Here is a 13,533-nt window from a genome sequence, read left to right as displayed (position 1 = left end):
TGGCCCTTGCTGTATGTACCTCTCCAGCCTACCCTGTCACCAATCCTCAACCCTCCAACTTTGAGCTCCAGCCAAATTTCAATACACAAAGCTCTATTAACACCTCATGTTTTTTGCCTCTGAACTTGCATATGCTCTTCCCTCTCTTTGATATCCCATTTGGGTCAAGAAATCCTCTGTCTGCCCTAGTTTTGCTCATCCTTTAAGACTCAGTTTAGATTTCCCTTTTTTCAAAGGAGCCTACACTAGGTGATCAGATGCTTCAACTATGTGTCTATAAAGCTCCCTGCACTTTGCTACCACTGTAACACAACCTAGAAATGTATTCGTCTACTTGATTGTCTTTCCTGCTAGATTGTGAGCTCTTATGAAGGCAGGGACAATGTCTGTCTTGTTCACTGTTGTATCTCTAGTGCCTCATACAGTGCCTGGAAGTCAATAAATAATATTTGAATTGAATGAGTGCATTTTTAGGAAAAATGTTTGCTAAGGTAAATAAATACATAAATTATTTAACATTTTCTGAATTCTAATACATTATATCTCACCTGTCATTTTTCTTCCAATAGGCCAAGTTGATAGACTTTAGTCCTCTGAGGGCAACTGATGTGAAACTCCCAAGTGGAGCAGTGTTTGTGATTGCCAACAGTTGTGTGGAAATGAATAAGGCAGCGACTTCACACTTCAATATCAGAGTGATGGAGTGTCGGCTGGCTGCAAAGGTATGAACTTGGCACACTAGTGAAACCTGGAGTAGGCTTTCCCTTGTCCTTTTTCTCCTTTTTCCCTGCTATTTTGTCTCTTTCCCTAAAGTTTAGGGCAACATTCTTACTGCAGCAATATTTTAAATGATAATCTTTGGGTAGAGAGCAATCTGATTCCAAACTCAGGAGATAAATAAACCCATAGGTGTGCCCTGCAACCTCTAGACATTTGGAAGCTATGTGAACTTCTCAGTTGAGTCTTCTAGGGTGGCATGGGGAGAAGAGGAGAGTTTATATCTGTGAAGCACAGGCCGTGGGTTAGGTATGGGTGGAGAAAGGTAGTTGGAGGTGACTGATGGGAAGTGACCATAACTGATCTTGTTTCCTCAACAAATGTGATGGTAACCCCAACACCTGCTGCTGTCAGATGCACCATTTTTGTAGCAGCGGGCCATCACTGGTCACTCTAAAAAAACAGACTCGCTGTAATGCTCCTGTGCCCAAAAGACTTTTACATGTCTGCAAAGGAAACACAAACCAACAGGGAGTTTTGGGAGTTCTCTGTTCCATAGTTTAGAAGAATCTTGCCAGTCAAGCCTTAAATCTACTTAGGAAGTATTTATTGAATACCTGTTGTATGCCTAGGAGCATGAAGATACACAGAGAGATATAAGACATAAGAATAGAGAGAGTAGAGTGGAGAGTTAAAATTAGAGGGATGTGAAATTAGAGTTAAAATTAGAGGAAATGGTTAGTATGTGATCAGGTATGGTATGTAAGCAGATGCTCCAAAAATTGACGCAGAAATGAAATGTTATGGAGGATCCAGAAAGGTACATGGTATGACCAGAAACGTGGAGAGAATTAAGGCCTGGAGCTGGGGAGTGGGTTCTGGCTTAGGAGGTGCCCTGTGCTTTCTCCTAGTTAGAATGAGGGCTTAGAAATTTAAGTCTGGTCAGATAATTCCCCTGCTTAACACCTTTCAAATTTTTTTATTTCATTGGAATAAAGTAAAAAGTCCTGGAGAGCCTTGCAAGATCTGATGCCTGTGTACTTCATCCTCTTCCTGTCTTAGCATCCCCCACTCCCATTACACTCCGGTTATAATGCTCCTTCACACCCCAGGGACTTTGCACATGCCCAGAATGCTCTTCCCCTTGCCTTCTTTGAAGTCTCAGCCTAAATGTCCCCCAGGGAAGCTTTCCTTGACTTTCTTACTCCCAGACAAGGTTAAGTCTCCCTTCAAATTTCATTGTACGTACACTTCTCAGTTATGGAATTTATCACCATTGTTTAATGTCTGTCTCCTCCTTTTGATACAATTTTATTAGGAGCCAGGACTGCATCCATCTTGCTAACTCTTATATCTCTCTAATGCCTGGCATTGTGCTTAGGCCAAAATAGGCACAGGATACACATTTTCCGAATAAATGAATAACTCCCTGTGTTACCTGCCCTGTCATATGTATTTTGCTCAATTTCACAATATTTTACCAGTGCATATTGGACAAGCTACTGTGGAGAAAGTACCTTACAGCTACTGTGTAAGGTACAGTTATCCCTGTGACTGACTTGCCACTTCACCCTCCTCCCACCACCTGAAGTTGTGAAGTTAGGGGGAGTTGAGATACGATGAGCCAGAAAAATAAAAGGTGCTTTTTTTCTGGAAAATTTTGGCATTAATATTTTTTTAAAAATCATGGTTTAAATGTTTTAAATTTGGAATTTACTCATTCAGATAATTTCTAAAATTTGTGTAAAAGCGATGTTTTAATATCAAACTTCACAGTATCTGATCCGTGCCTATATGAGAAGTAGTGCAGTAAACTTTTCAATATCAAAGCGTCAATGACAGTGAAGTTTTTTTTTTTCCTTTAGGACAACAAGCTTCCTCTTTCAGGAGGTGAAAGAAATTCGTGTCTTATTTATTTGAGGGTTTATTCTTGCTGACTTTACTTTGAGATTGATGAGTAAGTGTAGTCTTCCTGAGGAGACTTCATGCACACACAACTTTGTTTTCAAAGTTTCATCATGAAATGAGGTGTCCTCTACGAGATCTACAGCTACAACGAGTATGACATGTGAAATGGGTTCCTGTTGTGACTCCTCCCTTCCCAAGATGCAAGGGGAGAGAGGAGCGCAGTCGTGGGGCTGAGTCTCTAGTGGAAGTTGTCAGAATGGGGAAATGTCTGAGAGTTAACTGGAAAAAAAGCCATCTCTCTTGGAAGCAGTAGTGGCTGAAAAACCTTACTCCACTGCAACACCTCTTGTTCTTGAGGATATCTTCTGAGTTGATAGCTCCACATGCGTCTTAGAGGTACTCTGGTCAGTGAAACTGGCATCTGAATTTTGCTTTTTGCCCCCTACTCCTCCCAATTGGTATACTCTGAATTTGTCTCTCTTTTAAAATATGGAAGAAAGACAAGTGAAAGATTTTATCAAGATGAAAAATGTTTCCTGAATCATGTTGCTGCAGATCAGTAGAATCTGAGATTCTGTACAAAAGGGAAGTAAAGATAAAACTGCTAATATGATCTTGATGTTAAGAATACACTTTTGCCTGGGAATCTAGGCTGAGATTTTACTAAGCACATTTTCCTTCTAATATGGTTCCATTCTCTTATTCACATGTGGATGAATATAATATTTGTTTGGAAATGGTCTCATTAGATTAGGAAAGAAACCTCCCATGTGAAAAGGTAAAGAAAGTTGTCTTAATTTGGGTAAACTTTCTGTTTTCAGACGGTAAAAGTGTCTGAATGACTAATGACTAATCAGAATAGCTTCAAAAATGAGACCGATCAGACAGAGCTCTCTGCAGCAAAACTGTAATGAATGACACTCATTTTCCCACTGCTCCCAGCTCTCCAAGCTCCTCTTCGGAAAATGAGTGCCTTTTGTATCTGCTTAACACGGGGAAGTACACTGAACCAACAAAGATGTTTTTTCTTTGTTTGGCTTTAACATCGATAGTTTCTTCTATCCTCAAGTCTCCTTTCTGTCTCTGTTTCTCTTTCTCCCTCCTCCTCTCCTTACTAGCTCCTCTAGTAGCTTCCAAAAACTAAATGATGCAGATTCACTGAAAGTCAGAGTCTGGTAGAGCCATTTGAACTAAAATTAAAAACATTTCAAAGCAAACTCAGTAGAGATTTATAATTACTACTTGCGTAAGGGATACTTTTAAGTGAAGCACATTTTTATGTTCTTAAATTAACAAAGTGGCCAGAAATCTTACATGAGCACAAAATTTTTCATACTTTACACACATTCAGTGGCTTAAAACTTTCCAGAAATGTTTTATGTCTATAAAAGAGAGCATCCCTTAATTATATTGGGGGATAAAATGTGTGATGCTGATAATAAGCATTATGGGAAGTCAGAAAGGCAAAAGAAATTATTCCATTGCTTTTGCATACCCTGAGCTCCTTGTGGCAACATGTGAAGCAATGAAGGAGAGAGTTTCATGTGGTCCTTTGGCACTTGAAGGAAATTTTACAACGTGACTCTTTACAGAGCCTGTCTGGTCAGGGGCCATCACTCGCCCGGTGTTTTAGCTCCTACCACTTAATGGTCAATATGGAACTTATTCTCTGTCTAGTGATAGAATGTGAGAGGTGGGCATCATCTCAGGGCTCTGGCAGTTTTCTTGAATTTCAGTGGAGAAAAACCAAATACCCAAGAACGTGGCCGGTCTCGCTCAGCACTGTTGATTCAGTAGAACACACTCTGCCAAGACTCTAGTGTGGAGCATTCCCGGAATGGTCGGACCACACTGCAGGGTAGAGGACGCTCATATTGGGGAACAGGGGCAATGTGTTCAGTGGAACCAGGTTGTGGCAGGGACTTCAGTGCCACGCTAAGGATCAACCAGGCTTGGTCGTGGAAGCATGGGGAGCCATTGCTGTTAGCAAGGTTTTAGAAGTACGAACCTGGCAGCAGGTTGAAGAGAAGCGGGGATGGGATAAAAAGGGAGGGGTATGAAAGAGGCTGTGCCTGAACCTGGTAAAGGTTGGGCATAAAGCTCTCTGTGATTGGGTTTCTGTCTTTCTTTTAGCATGATATTTTCCCTGACCACCCTCCCCACTCCTGTTATGTCAAATGTCCTTTTATGTGTTAAATGCCTTCTTTCCACATCCTGCATTTGTCCATTATCGCAGTTTATGGCAATTAGATGAAGTGCTTCACTGTGTAATTCTTATTTAACACCTCTCTTCTCTGGTAGACTGAGACCTCCCTGTGGTCAGGCACCGTGTGTGCCAGTGAATAAACACTGTTGTCTGCTTAGGGCCTGGGGAGTAGTGGGCACTCAGCAAATGCTCCTTGCACGCAGACAAGCGTGAATAAAGGAAACGTGTTGAGTTGATAAGGACTGCAGTTTTAAGCCAAAATGATGGGTGGAAAGCCTAGCTCTGCCACTGGTGGGTGGGTTTAGGGAAGGTTGGATGGAAGGTGGCTGGAAAGTGAGAGGCAGTGAAATTTCCCATGGAATTTTCTTTTAAGTGGTTAGAAATTTGAGCATGGAATATAACTTTTGGCTAGGGGCAGAACCTTCAGATCTATTTGTTTGGAGATAACAGTTGAAACCAAGAGCTAAGTTCAGTTTGCTGAAGGAAAGATTGTGGCAAGAAAAGATCAGAAGGTCGGGGGTTAAACTTGAGGTGACTTCAATGAGATAATGAAAGGGGAAAAATGAGTCATGGAAGGAAATGAGGCAGGGACCAGAGAGGTGAGAAACCAGGAAAACTCAGTGCTATAGAAGCCAACGAAACAGGAAATTTGAAGAAGGTAGGGACTGACGAGTGCCAGAAACCACTGACTTATTAGGACTTTTTAAAGGGACTGAGAAAACTCCAGGGGCTTTGGGAGTGGCTTGGAAGGTAAGAAAAACCTTTGGGAGGCCATATTCCTTAACTGGAGTTTGGTATGGGAAGAGTGGGAGAAATGAAGAGTGGTAGCTTTAGGAATAATGATTTTAAGACAGGAAACATCTGTGTATGTTTGAAGGCATGGGAGAAGGTGTCAGGTGGGTGAGAACTACTAGAGAGGCAGGGGAACATGGGGAGGGAAGGAAAACCATAGTGCCCTCCTGGGCACCTCCAAGGTGCTAGGTGTTTTTAGTGTTATCTTACTTAATCTTCATGGTAGCTTGTGAAGTAGACATCAAGTGAGCCATGTTACATACTGGGAGTTTTGGGCCAAGGTAGCTTGTGACCTGTTTTAAGTAAGCGCAGGAGTCCAGGTCTGTCCTCATCCCAGCTCTTTCCATTGTGCCCCTTATGAATTAGGTGTGAGTGGGATCCAGAGCATGATGTTTGGGGATGCCTTTTTTCTAAAAAAAAAGGCAGGATGTGTTGAAGGCGTGGTGAGAACTGTGATAGATACGTCTGCACAGTTGTGCGGGTTTCTTTGGCTTTATCCTGTGGCCTGAAACCTGCTATAGAGTGCAGGCAGTGCGGATCACTAACACTGCGCAGGGTCATTGTGGTTCTGTGTTGGTGGTGGTTATGAGTGCAATGTGCACACGGAAGTCACCACCTGCCACGGAATACTGGAGAACAGCTCTGTGTAGTTGGAAGCAGGTAAGGGAGAGATATGCAAAAAATGAAAAGGATTCACAATAAAACATCTGTGTATGATCCCACTTATGTTGAGCTATATGTGTGCAGGTATCCATAACATTTGTAGAAATATATGATAGGATGATTATCAAAATGGTGGTTGGTAGTTGTCTCGTTGGGATAACTACAGACGATTTATTGTACTTTGCTTTTTTTTTTTTTTTTTGTACTTTGAACTGTTTGTGTTCTTTGAAATTTTAAAAATAAGCATGTGTGATTTATGTAACCCGAAACAAAACAACACAGCTGCTTTTGTTGTATGGAAGATAGCTTGTTGAATGGAGTGTTTTTAGAGGTAACTAAGGGAAGGGATTAGAAATTCTAGCCTTTTGCTGACCAGGTGAAGAGGAGACTTGGTACCTTTCCCACTGATGTGTTAGTACTGCTGAATGCAATGGGAAAGTCAAGGAGAGGTGGATTCTGACAGTCAGGCTCCTGAAATAGGGTCCATATCTTACCACTCTCCCAGCACACTCCCTGACAGCAAGCTCCAACAACTCTCCAGGACTGAGGGCTTTTTCTGTCTGTAGCAGAGCTCTGAGTATGCACCTGACACAACCTGGAAGTGCTAGGGAAGTAGCTTGCAAGTAGCCCTCACCAGGTGATGGATGAGAGTTAGTGGGTAAATATCCCAGCTTTCTTGCCCACAGGCAGGGCACATCTGAGGTTTTTACATACAGGCTCCAGAGGGCCTGCTGGGCCCGGCCTCACCTGTCTGTATCAGTACACCTTGCACTGGCTTCTGTTCCTGTTTCACTTTCTACTCTACCAGCATCTTGCAATCATCCTTTCTTCTAAATACTTGCCTTAGGGCCTGCTTCTGAGAGACACCAACCTGAGACAGGATCCTAGCACCCTTTATCTGCTTCTTTCCATGACTGTGGACAAAACACTTGTTGCCTGCTTTCTTGCCCACCAAGCATGGAACAAGCTCAGGAGCCTCCCACAAGTGGTATCTGATACGAAGACTTAGTACTTGCAGCGGTGCAAAGAAAGTGCTAGATGTTGACAAAGAACTGCTTTCTCCTATTTCCCCACCCTGCTACAAGTGAGGGACTTGTGACGAAATGACCCATAGCCCTGACTCATAGCCCTGACTCACAACTGTGAAGTAGGCCAATCACCAGGGCCTCAAGTGGCAAATTCCTTCATAAAGTTCTGTTTTTGAGCAACAGTGATCTTACCCATCCCCTTCCTTCATCTGCAAGTCACATCTTTCTTTTTCCTGAGCCAGATTCCAAAGGGCTTAAGCAGCTTTCCTATTTTACTCCTATGACACAGCACGCTGTTCGGTGGCTCATGGCCATGCTGCTGTTGTTAATTGAAATACATATCAAATTGGCCATGTGGACCCAACAGCAAACTGGGATATTGCTGGAGTGAATGCTAACTTTTGTATGCTAGTGCCTATGTCTATGGAAGAAAAGCACACATGGAGGCTGCCTTAAAAAAACAACCTTGTAGGCAGCAGCAGGCATCCCTCCCAGACTTTCTCCTCACACATCCCTGGCCCAGTTTCCTTGGTTCAAGTGCCTGAGGCAATGTGACTTGTCCAAGTGAGCCCAGGGATGGAAACTTGAAGACTGTTGTTTACTAAAAGGTCCTTAGGAAGAGCCCACAGTCATCACTCGGGGGCCATCTTTTTTTATGTTTCCTTTTCCTTCCTTTTTTTTTTTTTTTTTTTTTTGATGGAACACATCTATCAAAGTGTTTTTAAATCACTGGAATGTTCATTTCTAGCATAAATCTTAGTTTGTGCTTAGAAATGCATTCATAGGGCTTGAATGGCAATTTGAACTAGTGTAAGCAACACCGTGTAGATGTTGGCCGTGACTCACTGAGAATGTGGCCTTGAGAAATCAAGAAAGAGTTAGAGGATCAGGGTTTAATTTCTAGCTCTGTTTCTTAATAGTTAGATGACTTTGGACAAGTCACTTAGTCTCACCTCTTAAATAGAGTAATAACACCCATCTCATAAGGCTGTTGAAGATTAAAAGAAATAAAAAGCACATTTTAAATCATATACAGGTATAATTACTTCTGTTTGCTTCATTGCTTATTTTGGTTGGGTTTGGATCTGTATTTCAAGAAAGTATCATTCTAGGAGATTTATCAACTTAAGCTCTTTTTCTGTATAATATAAATATATTGTTCTATGTATGTCTTTGTAAGTTTTCTCAAACAAATTTGGCAATACTTTGGAATATAGACCATGGATGAATGAATTCAATAAAAGAGCAAATCCATGGAGGTATCAAATCTAGCACTGCTCAACCACTAACTAAATGTTCTAAGCAAACAAAGTCAGAAGGAAAGGTCTTAGCTTTAGTCCTTGCTTTAGAAATGGTACCATGTTCTATGAAATAATTGAACAGAAAAATAGAATTCTTTTTCTCTTTTCCCAGTTCTGCCTTAAAATCATTAACTCCTTTCAAATGTATTAGCCAGAGTTTTAAAAAGAGGACTAATGAATATAAGAACTTCTGTTATTAACATTCTTCAGAAGTGAGTGGCCTTAACCAAAGTTCAATGGTCTTTTGGTAAACCCTGCTTCCTGTCTAAAAGAAAGCAAATCAAATCATCAGCATAATAGAAGAGTAAATCAGATGCACATTTTCCTGAAGACTAGTTTCCCCTTCTTTTACTTGCTTCTTTTTGCTGTTTGTATTGTCTGCACCTGCCTCACACTAAGGGAATGAATTTTATAGACCTTAGGATGAGAGATATCTTCACTCTTTTGATTGTCTCCTGCTCTGAAGGGCTGCGAGTGGTCTGGGGAGAATGAAACACATTCTGGATTGAGGTTCCCATAAGTGGACCTGGTTACAAAGATTTGGTTTGTACTTAACCCTCTCCATCAGACTAAGGGATGCCTCAGGATGCAGTTGGAAGCCACACTCTTCCCTTGAGGGTGGAGAAGCATACAGCACTAGTTCTACCAGCGATCTAATGAAGTGGTTTTTCATAAGGTCACCAATGAGGTTTTCATTTAAAATCTGGGACTTTACTCCAAATGCCCAGATACTTAAATTCATTAGCCATTTTCAAAGAGGCATGTGGTAAACAGGAAGTGCTCTAATGAAAGCGGGCATACAGTGTCCACCTCAGGACCCAGGTCACATGAGAATTGAGTAGCTTTCTGTAGACTTTATAGAGAGTGGTGTATTAGGGATGAACTGAATAGGGATAAAAGAAAAAAATCATTCCAAGAAATAGCCCTGAGGGAAAGTGGTAGCAGGCAAAAAAAAAAAAAAAAAAAAAAAAAAACAAAAAAAAACCAAAAAACAAAAAACAAAAAAAAATCAGTGGGATATTAGGAATTTTAAGGAGAAATATTTAACTAGCCTGAGAGTGTCACACAAGCATGTTTAATTCCAAACATATGAATCCAGTGTGCATTTTCAAGCAATGATGGGAAATGTGGATAGGTTGAATAGGAAAAAAAAAAAAACAAAAACAAAAATCCAACAGCTTAAAGTTGAATTTGGCTAATTAAAATAGCACCTATCAATTTCTGAAATGAAAGATAACCATTATCTTGGTTTGAACTTACAGCTCCTGGCAAAGTACAAAGGCTTGCAATGGGATAAAATACTGCGGCTAGAGGAGGTGCAGGCCAAACTAGGGGTCAGTCTGGAAGAAATGCTCGGGATCGTGGAAGACGCCCTTCACCCTGAACCCTATAGCCCTGAGGAGGTCTGCAGGTGTTTGGGAATTAGCCTGCAGGAGCTTCGAACCCAAGTTCTGAGTCCAAACACTCAAGATGGTGAGTCAGCTGAAGAAAGTTAAGAACATGGATTGTTCCCATACTCACAGCTGGAAAGATTACAATTTTCCCATGGATTTGACTGATTTAGAAACATGCCTGAGGGTACTTGGAGAATGTGTATGTTTTGTCAAACTTAACTATCTAGATGCTTGGCTCCATTAAATCCATTCATTCATTCGTCAACAAATATCTCCTGATCTGCTATATGCCAGGTATTCTGGTGAGGCAAAGGTGAATAAAACAAGGTTCCTGCCCTTGAGAAGTTCCTATTTCAGTAAGCTTTTCATTTTTTCTTCTGTCCATTTTCTTGGTTATTATTTACATAAAAAGGTCTAGGTTAGAGCAGTGCTTATAACTGCTGAGACATGCCCTGGGACACCAGAAAGTCTTCCCTGCTTAGGTTGAAATTTGTTGCCCACTTTAGTGTGAAAGTTTTTTCTGTTTGCCTGCTGCTTTCAAGAGATCTTGTTTTCACACTGATAATATCAGATCCCTGAGGTGAAGGCCAGGTAAAGTTTGGAGGTGCACTGGGGTGGCTTCTCTTCTTAGAAGCAAAGGTTATTTATCTGTGGAAAGTCAATACCAGTGGTGAAGGTGGGGCAGGGACATCTAGCTAAGATCCAACCATTTCTGGAGGTAGAGTTGTGTTGGGAGCTTGTAAAGATCAGCCTCAGAGCCCCATTTCAGTTCAGTTCAGTTCAGTACCTAAGCTGCTTAACATGGATGTTAAATTTCTCCTCAACTTGGCCTGTGTTCTGTCCTGTCTCCCTTTCGAGCCCATACACGTACACTCGTATAGTGTTGTCTTGGCTGGACCATTCCACTTACTAATTGTATCTTGGTCTTGCCTCTGGACCTTTAATCCTAAACATCACTGCCCTTTTCTGACTAGAGCTTTCCTCTTTTCTGAAATGCAGTTCCTATCTAAAAAGTTCAATATAATTCTCATCTCTTCTGGATCCTTCTCAATCCACAGCTTGTTCTCTTTCTCTGTATCTATGTTCCTTTTTCTCTATATCTGCCTGTCTTTCCAACCTCTCTCTATCGCAGCATTTAAAGAATAAGTTAATTTCCCAGAAAACCTTGGAAAACACAAAAGATAATTTCCTAATCAGAGTATGTGCCTTTCTATTTATGTATATGTATTTAAAAATTTCCCCCCAAAGAATAAGGATTTGATTGTTTTTATAAAAACGATGCTTAATCTTACCCCTTCATCTAAAATAACTTCCCTACTGGCATGCTTGCAATGCTTTCAATAATTTACTTATGTTTTGTTTGTATTCAGTAAATCTATGTTGAATGAATGAATCCATTTTGTAATTCTATCACCCTCAAAGGATTTCTTTCTCTTTTGCTATTGAAATAAGTAAGTTAAAAAACAAAACAAAACAAAACAAAAATATGAACATAAATTAGTCTGTGGGGTTCTAGAATCTCCTAGATTAATGTCACTTGAGTTACTTTCTGAATCCAGCCATCTAACTTCAGTCAGATTTCCAGCCGAATTCTCTTGGCACACTTAGCTTTAACTTTAGGGATCAAGATCCTTTTGTATCTTTGCCTTGTTTCTTCTGAGTTTGTGCTTTGGTTGGTCTAAGACCTTAAGCCAATGTTTCTCTTAACCCTTTAGAAGATAGGATTCTTACTAAATGTTGGGCTGCATTAGATCGTATGAGCTGGCGCCATAGAGAACTCTGGACGGTGCCTCCACCTTTTATTCCAGGACATTCACTTTAATAACGTGCTTAGTTTTGACTAGAACTAACTTTTCTCATCATGGAGATCCATGCCTTCCCAAAGGCACGTGGAATCCAATGTTTGCTTTTTGCCAAAATTGCTTCCTTTACCTGGATATGAGTGTGAGTTGGGAGATGTTGGTTGTGAGGTTACAGCACAGAGAGAGATGTTTACAATCAAACTGTAGCTTGCAGCCTTTGCTAAACCAGCCAGACTTCCAAAGCCCCATGTACAATTGTTGTTTTCTCTTTCCAAATTTCTAATAATTAGATTTGGAAATGCTCAGAGGCCATTAAAATTAAACACACAAAGGAAAAATCCTCAAATCCTTTAGATGTCGTTTAGAATGGCTACAGTCCATGACTAGGGATTGGCTAGAAATATTTGAAGGATTATTTGTCAGGTCTTGCCCACAGGTAGGAATAGTCTAAGGGTGTGGTATGATGTGTGGGTTTCTAGAGGCTCAGGGGCCAAGCTGATTTCAATGGGAGGTGTTTCCTAAGGTGTGAACCCAGAGGAAGAGATGAAGCTGTGGTCAGAGTCAGGAGAGGTGGGCACATATAGTTAGCCTTGGGGTGGCCTTGCAGCTTCGGTGTACTGTGCTGGGCTGGACATGAATCTCATTGCTTAGATTAGTAACTGCCTGTGACCATATGCTGACAAAGTGCTGGCCGGTTGCTGACTAATTTGTTTAGACCCTGTGATTTCCAAAGTCACGAGCAGTAATCAGGCTTTTCAGCAAGCACAGGGCACTGGCATGGGCTGCCCTTTAGGAAGACATCTAGAGTAAAACACCCCAAAAAGCTTGTTATTTACTCTATGGTTTACATATTACTCTTTACCCACATCATATAATTTGAATCTCACAACAACTCTGGGTCACCTGGTTCTCCTCATTTCATAAGTGAAGAACTCAGAGAGTTACATGATTTGTCAAGATTTATAGGAAGTAAGTGCTAAAGCCAGATCCCAAATCCTAGTCTTTTGATTAATCCAATTCTCTTTCTGCTGTTCATTTTTTTACCCTAGCATATTATAAGCTGGCCTTAGCAATCCTGCACCAAGTGAGATAATATTGAATTTGGACTTTGCTTGGCTCTGATTTTTTCTTGAAACTGAAGAGAGGTGATGAAGATAGGTTACTTTGTGGTTAGAGTTCCCTTTTGGCCATTTCCATTCTGGTGCTTTGGCTTTAGAAGTGTAAAATCATGTGGCATTCAGTAGCTTGCTTAATTCAGGGAGCAAACTCAACTTGGCCAGAATGTGCCCGAGCTGCTGTGTTTAGAAGAACTGAGAGAAGTACTGTGGAATTTTCTCATTTGATAAATTGTGGTTCTCATAGATTATCTCAGTTAGGTCTAAGAAAAGTAGTTTGTTTTTATGTGATGGAAAAATATAAAGGTACTTATAAAATAGAGTCAGTTGGTCAGTAATTTCAATTTCCAATTAAGTGTTGGAAAGATATCAAGATATCAGATATCAAAGAAATCAATTTAAAAATACCTTGTAAGATGTCAGGCACTCAATTCTATAATCTCAACACAATGTAATCGTTCTTATAAGAATTTTGGAAGAAAAGTTTTCTATAAAGAGCCTAGAAGAAACTCCAAAGGAAAATATAGACCTTCATAGTGTTTACAGATACTGGTTGGGCAGAAATCTTTAAAATCTAGGTGATGGAATTCTAATAATGCCAAATATG

The 13,533-nt window shown here is 40.7% G+C and overlaps 1 protein-coding gene across 3 annotated transcripts in view; it reads left to right on the top strand.

The window, feature by feature from the left end:
• GALK2 (galactokinase 2) overlaps positions 1-13,533 on the top strand; it is a 139,768-nt gene that overhangs the window by 89,644 nt on the left and 36,591 nt on the right. For all 3 annotated transcript variants that reach the window (XM_060618586.3, XM_060618584.3, XM_078448593.1), the window contains 2 exons: positions 570-722; positions 9,878-10,088. In XM_060618586.3, the coding sequence (XP_060474569.1) occupies positions 570-722; positions 9,878-10,088 (364 nt within the window). The remainder of the gene's footprint in view (positions 1-569; positions 723-9,877; positions 10,089-13,533) is intronic.

The sequence above is a fragment of the Panthera onca genome, chromosome B3 (assembly GCF_046562875.1).
Source record: "Panthera onca isolate mPanOnc1 chromosome B3, mPanOnc1 haplotype 2, whole genome shotgun sequence".
Lineage (NCBI taxonomy): Eukaryota > Metazoa > Chordata > Mammalia > Carnivora > Felidae > Panthera > Panthera onca.
Note: the sequence above shows the minus strand (reverse complement) of the source record. Positions and strands in the feature narration are given on the sequence as shown.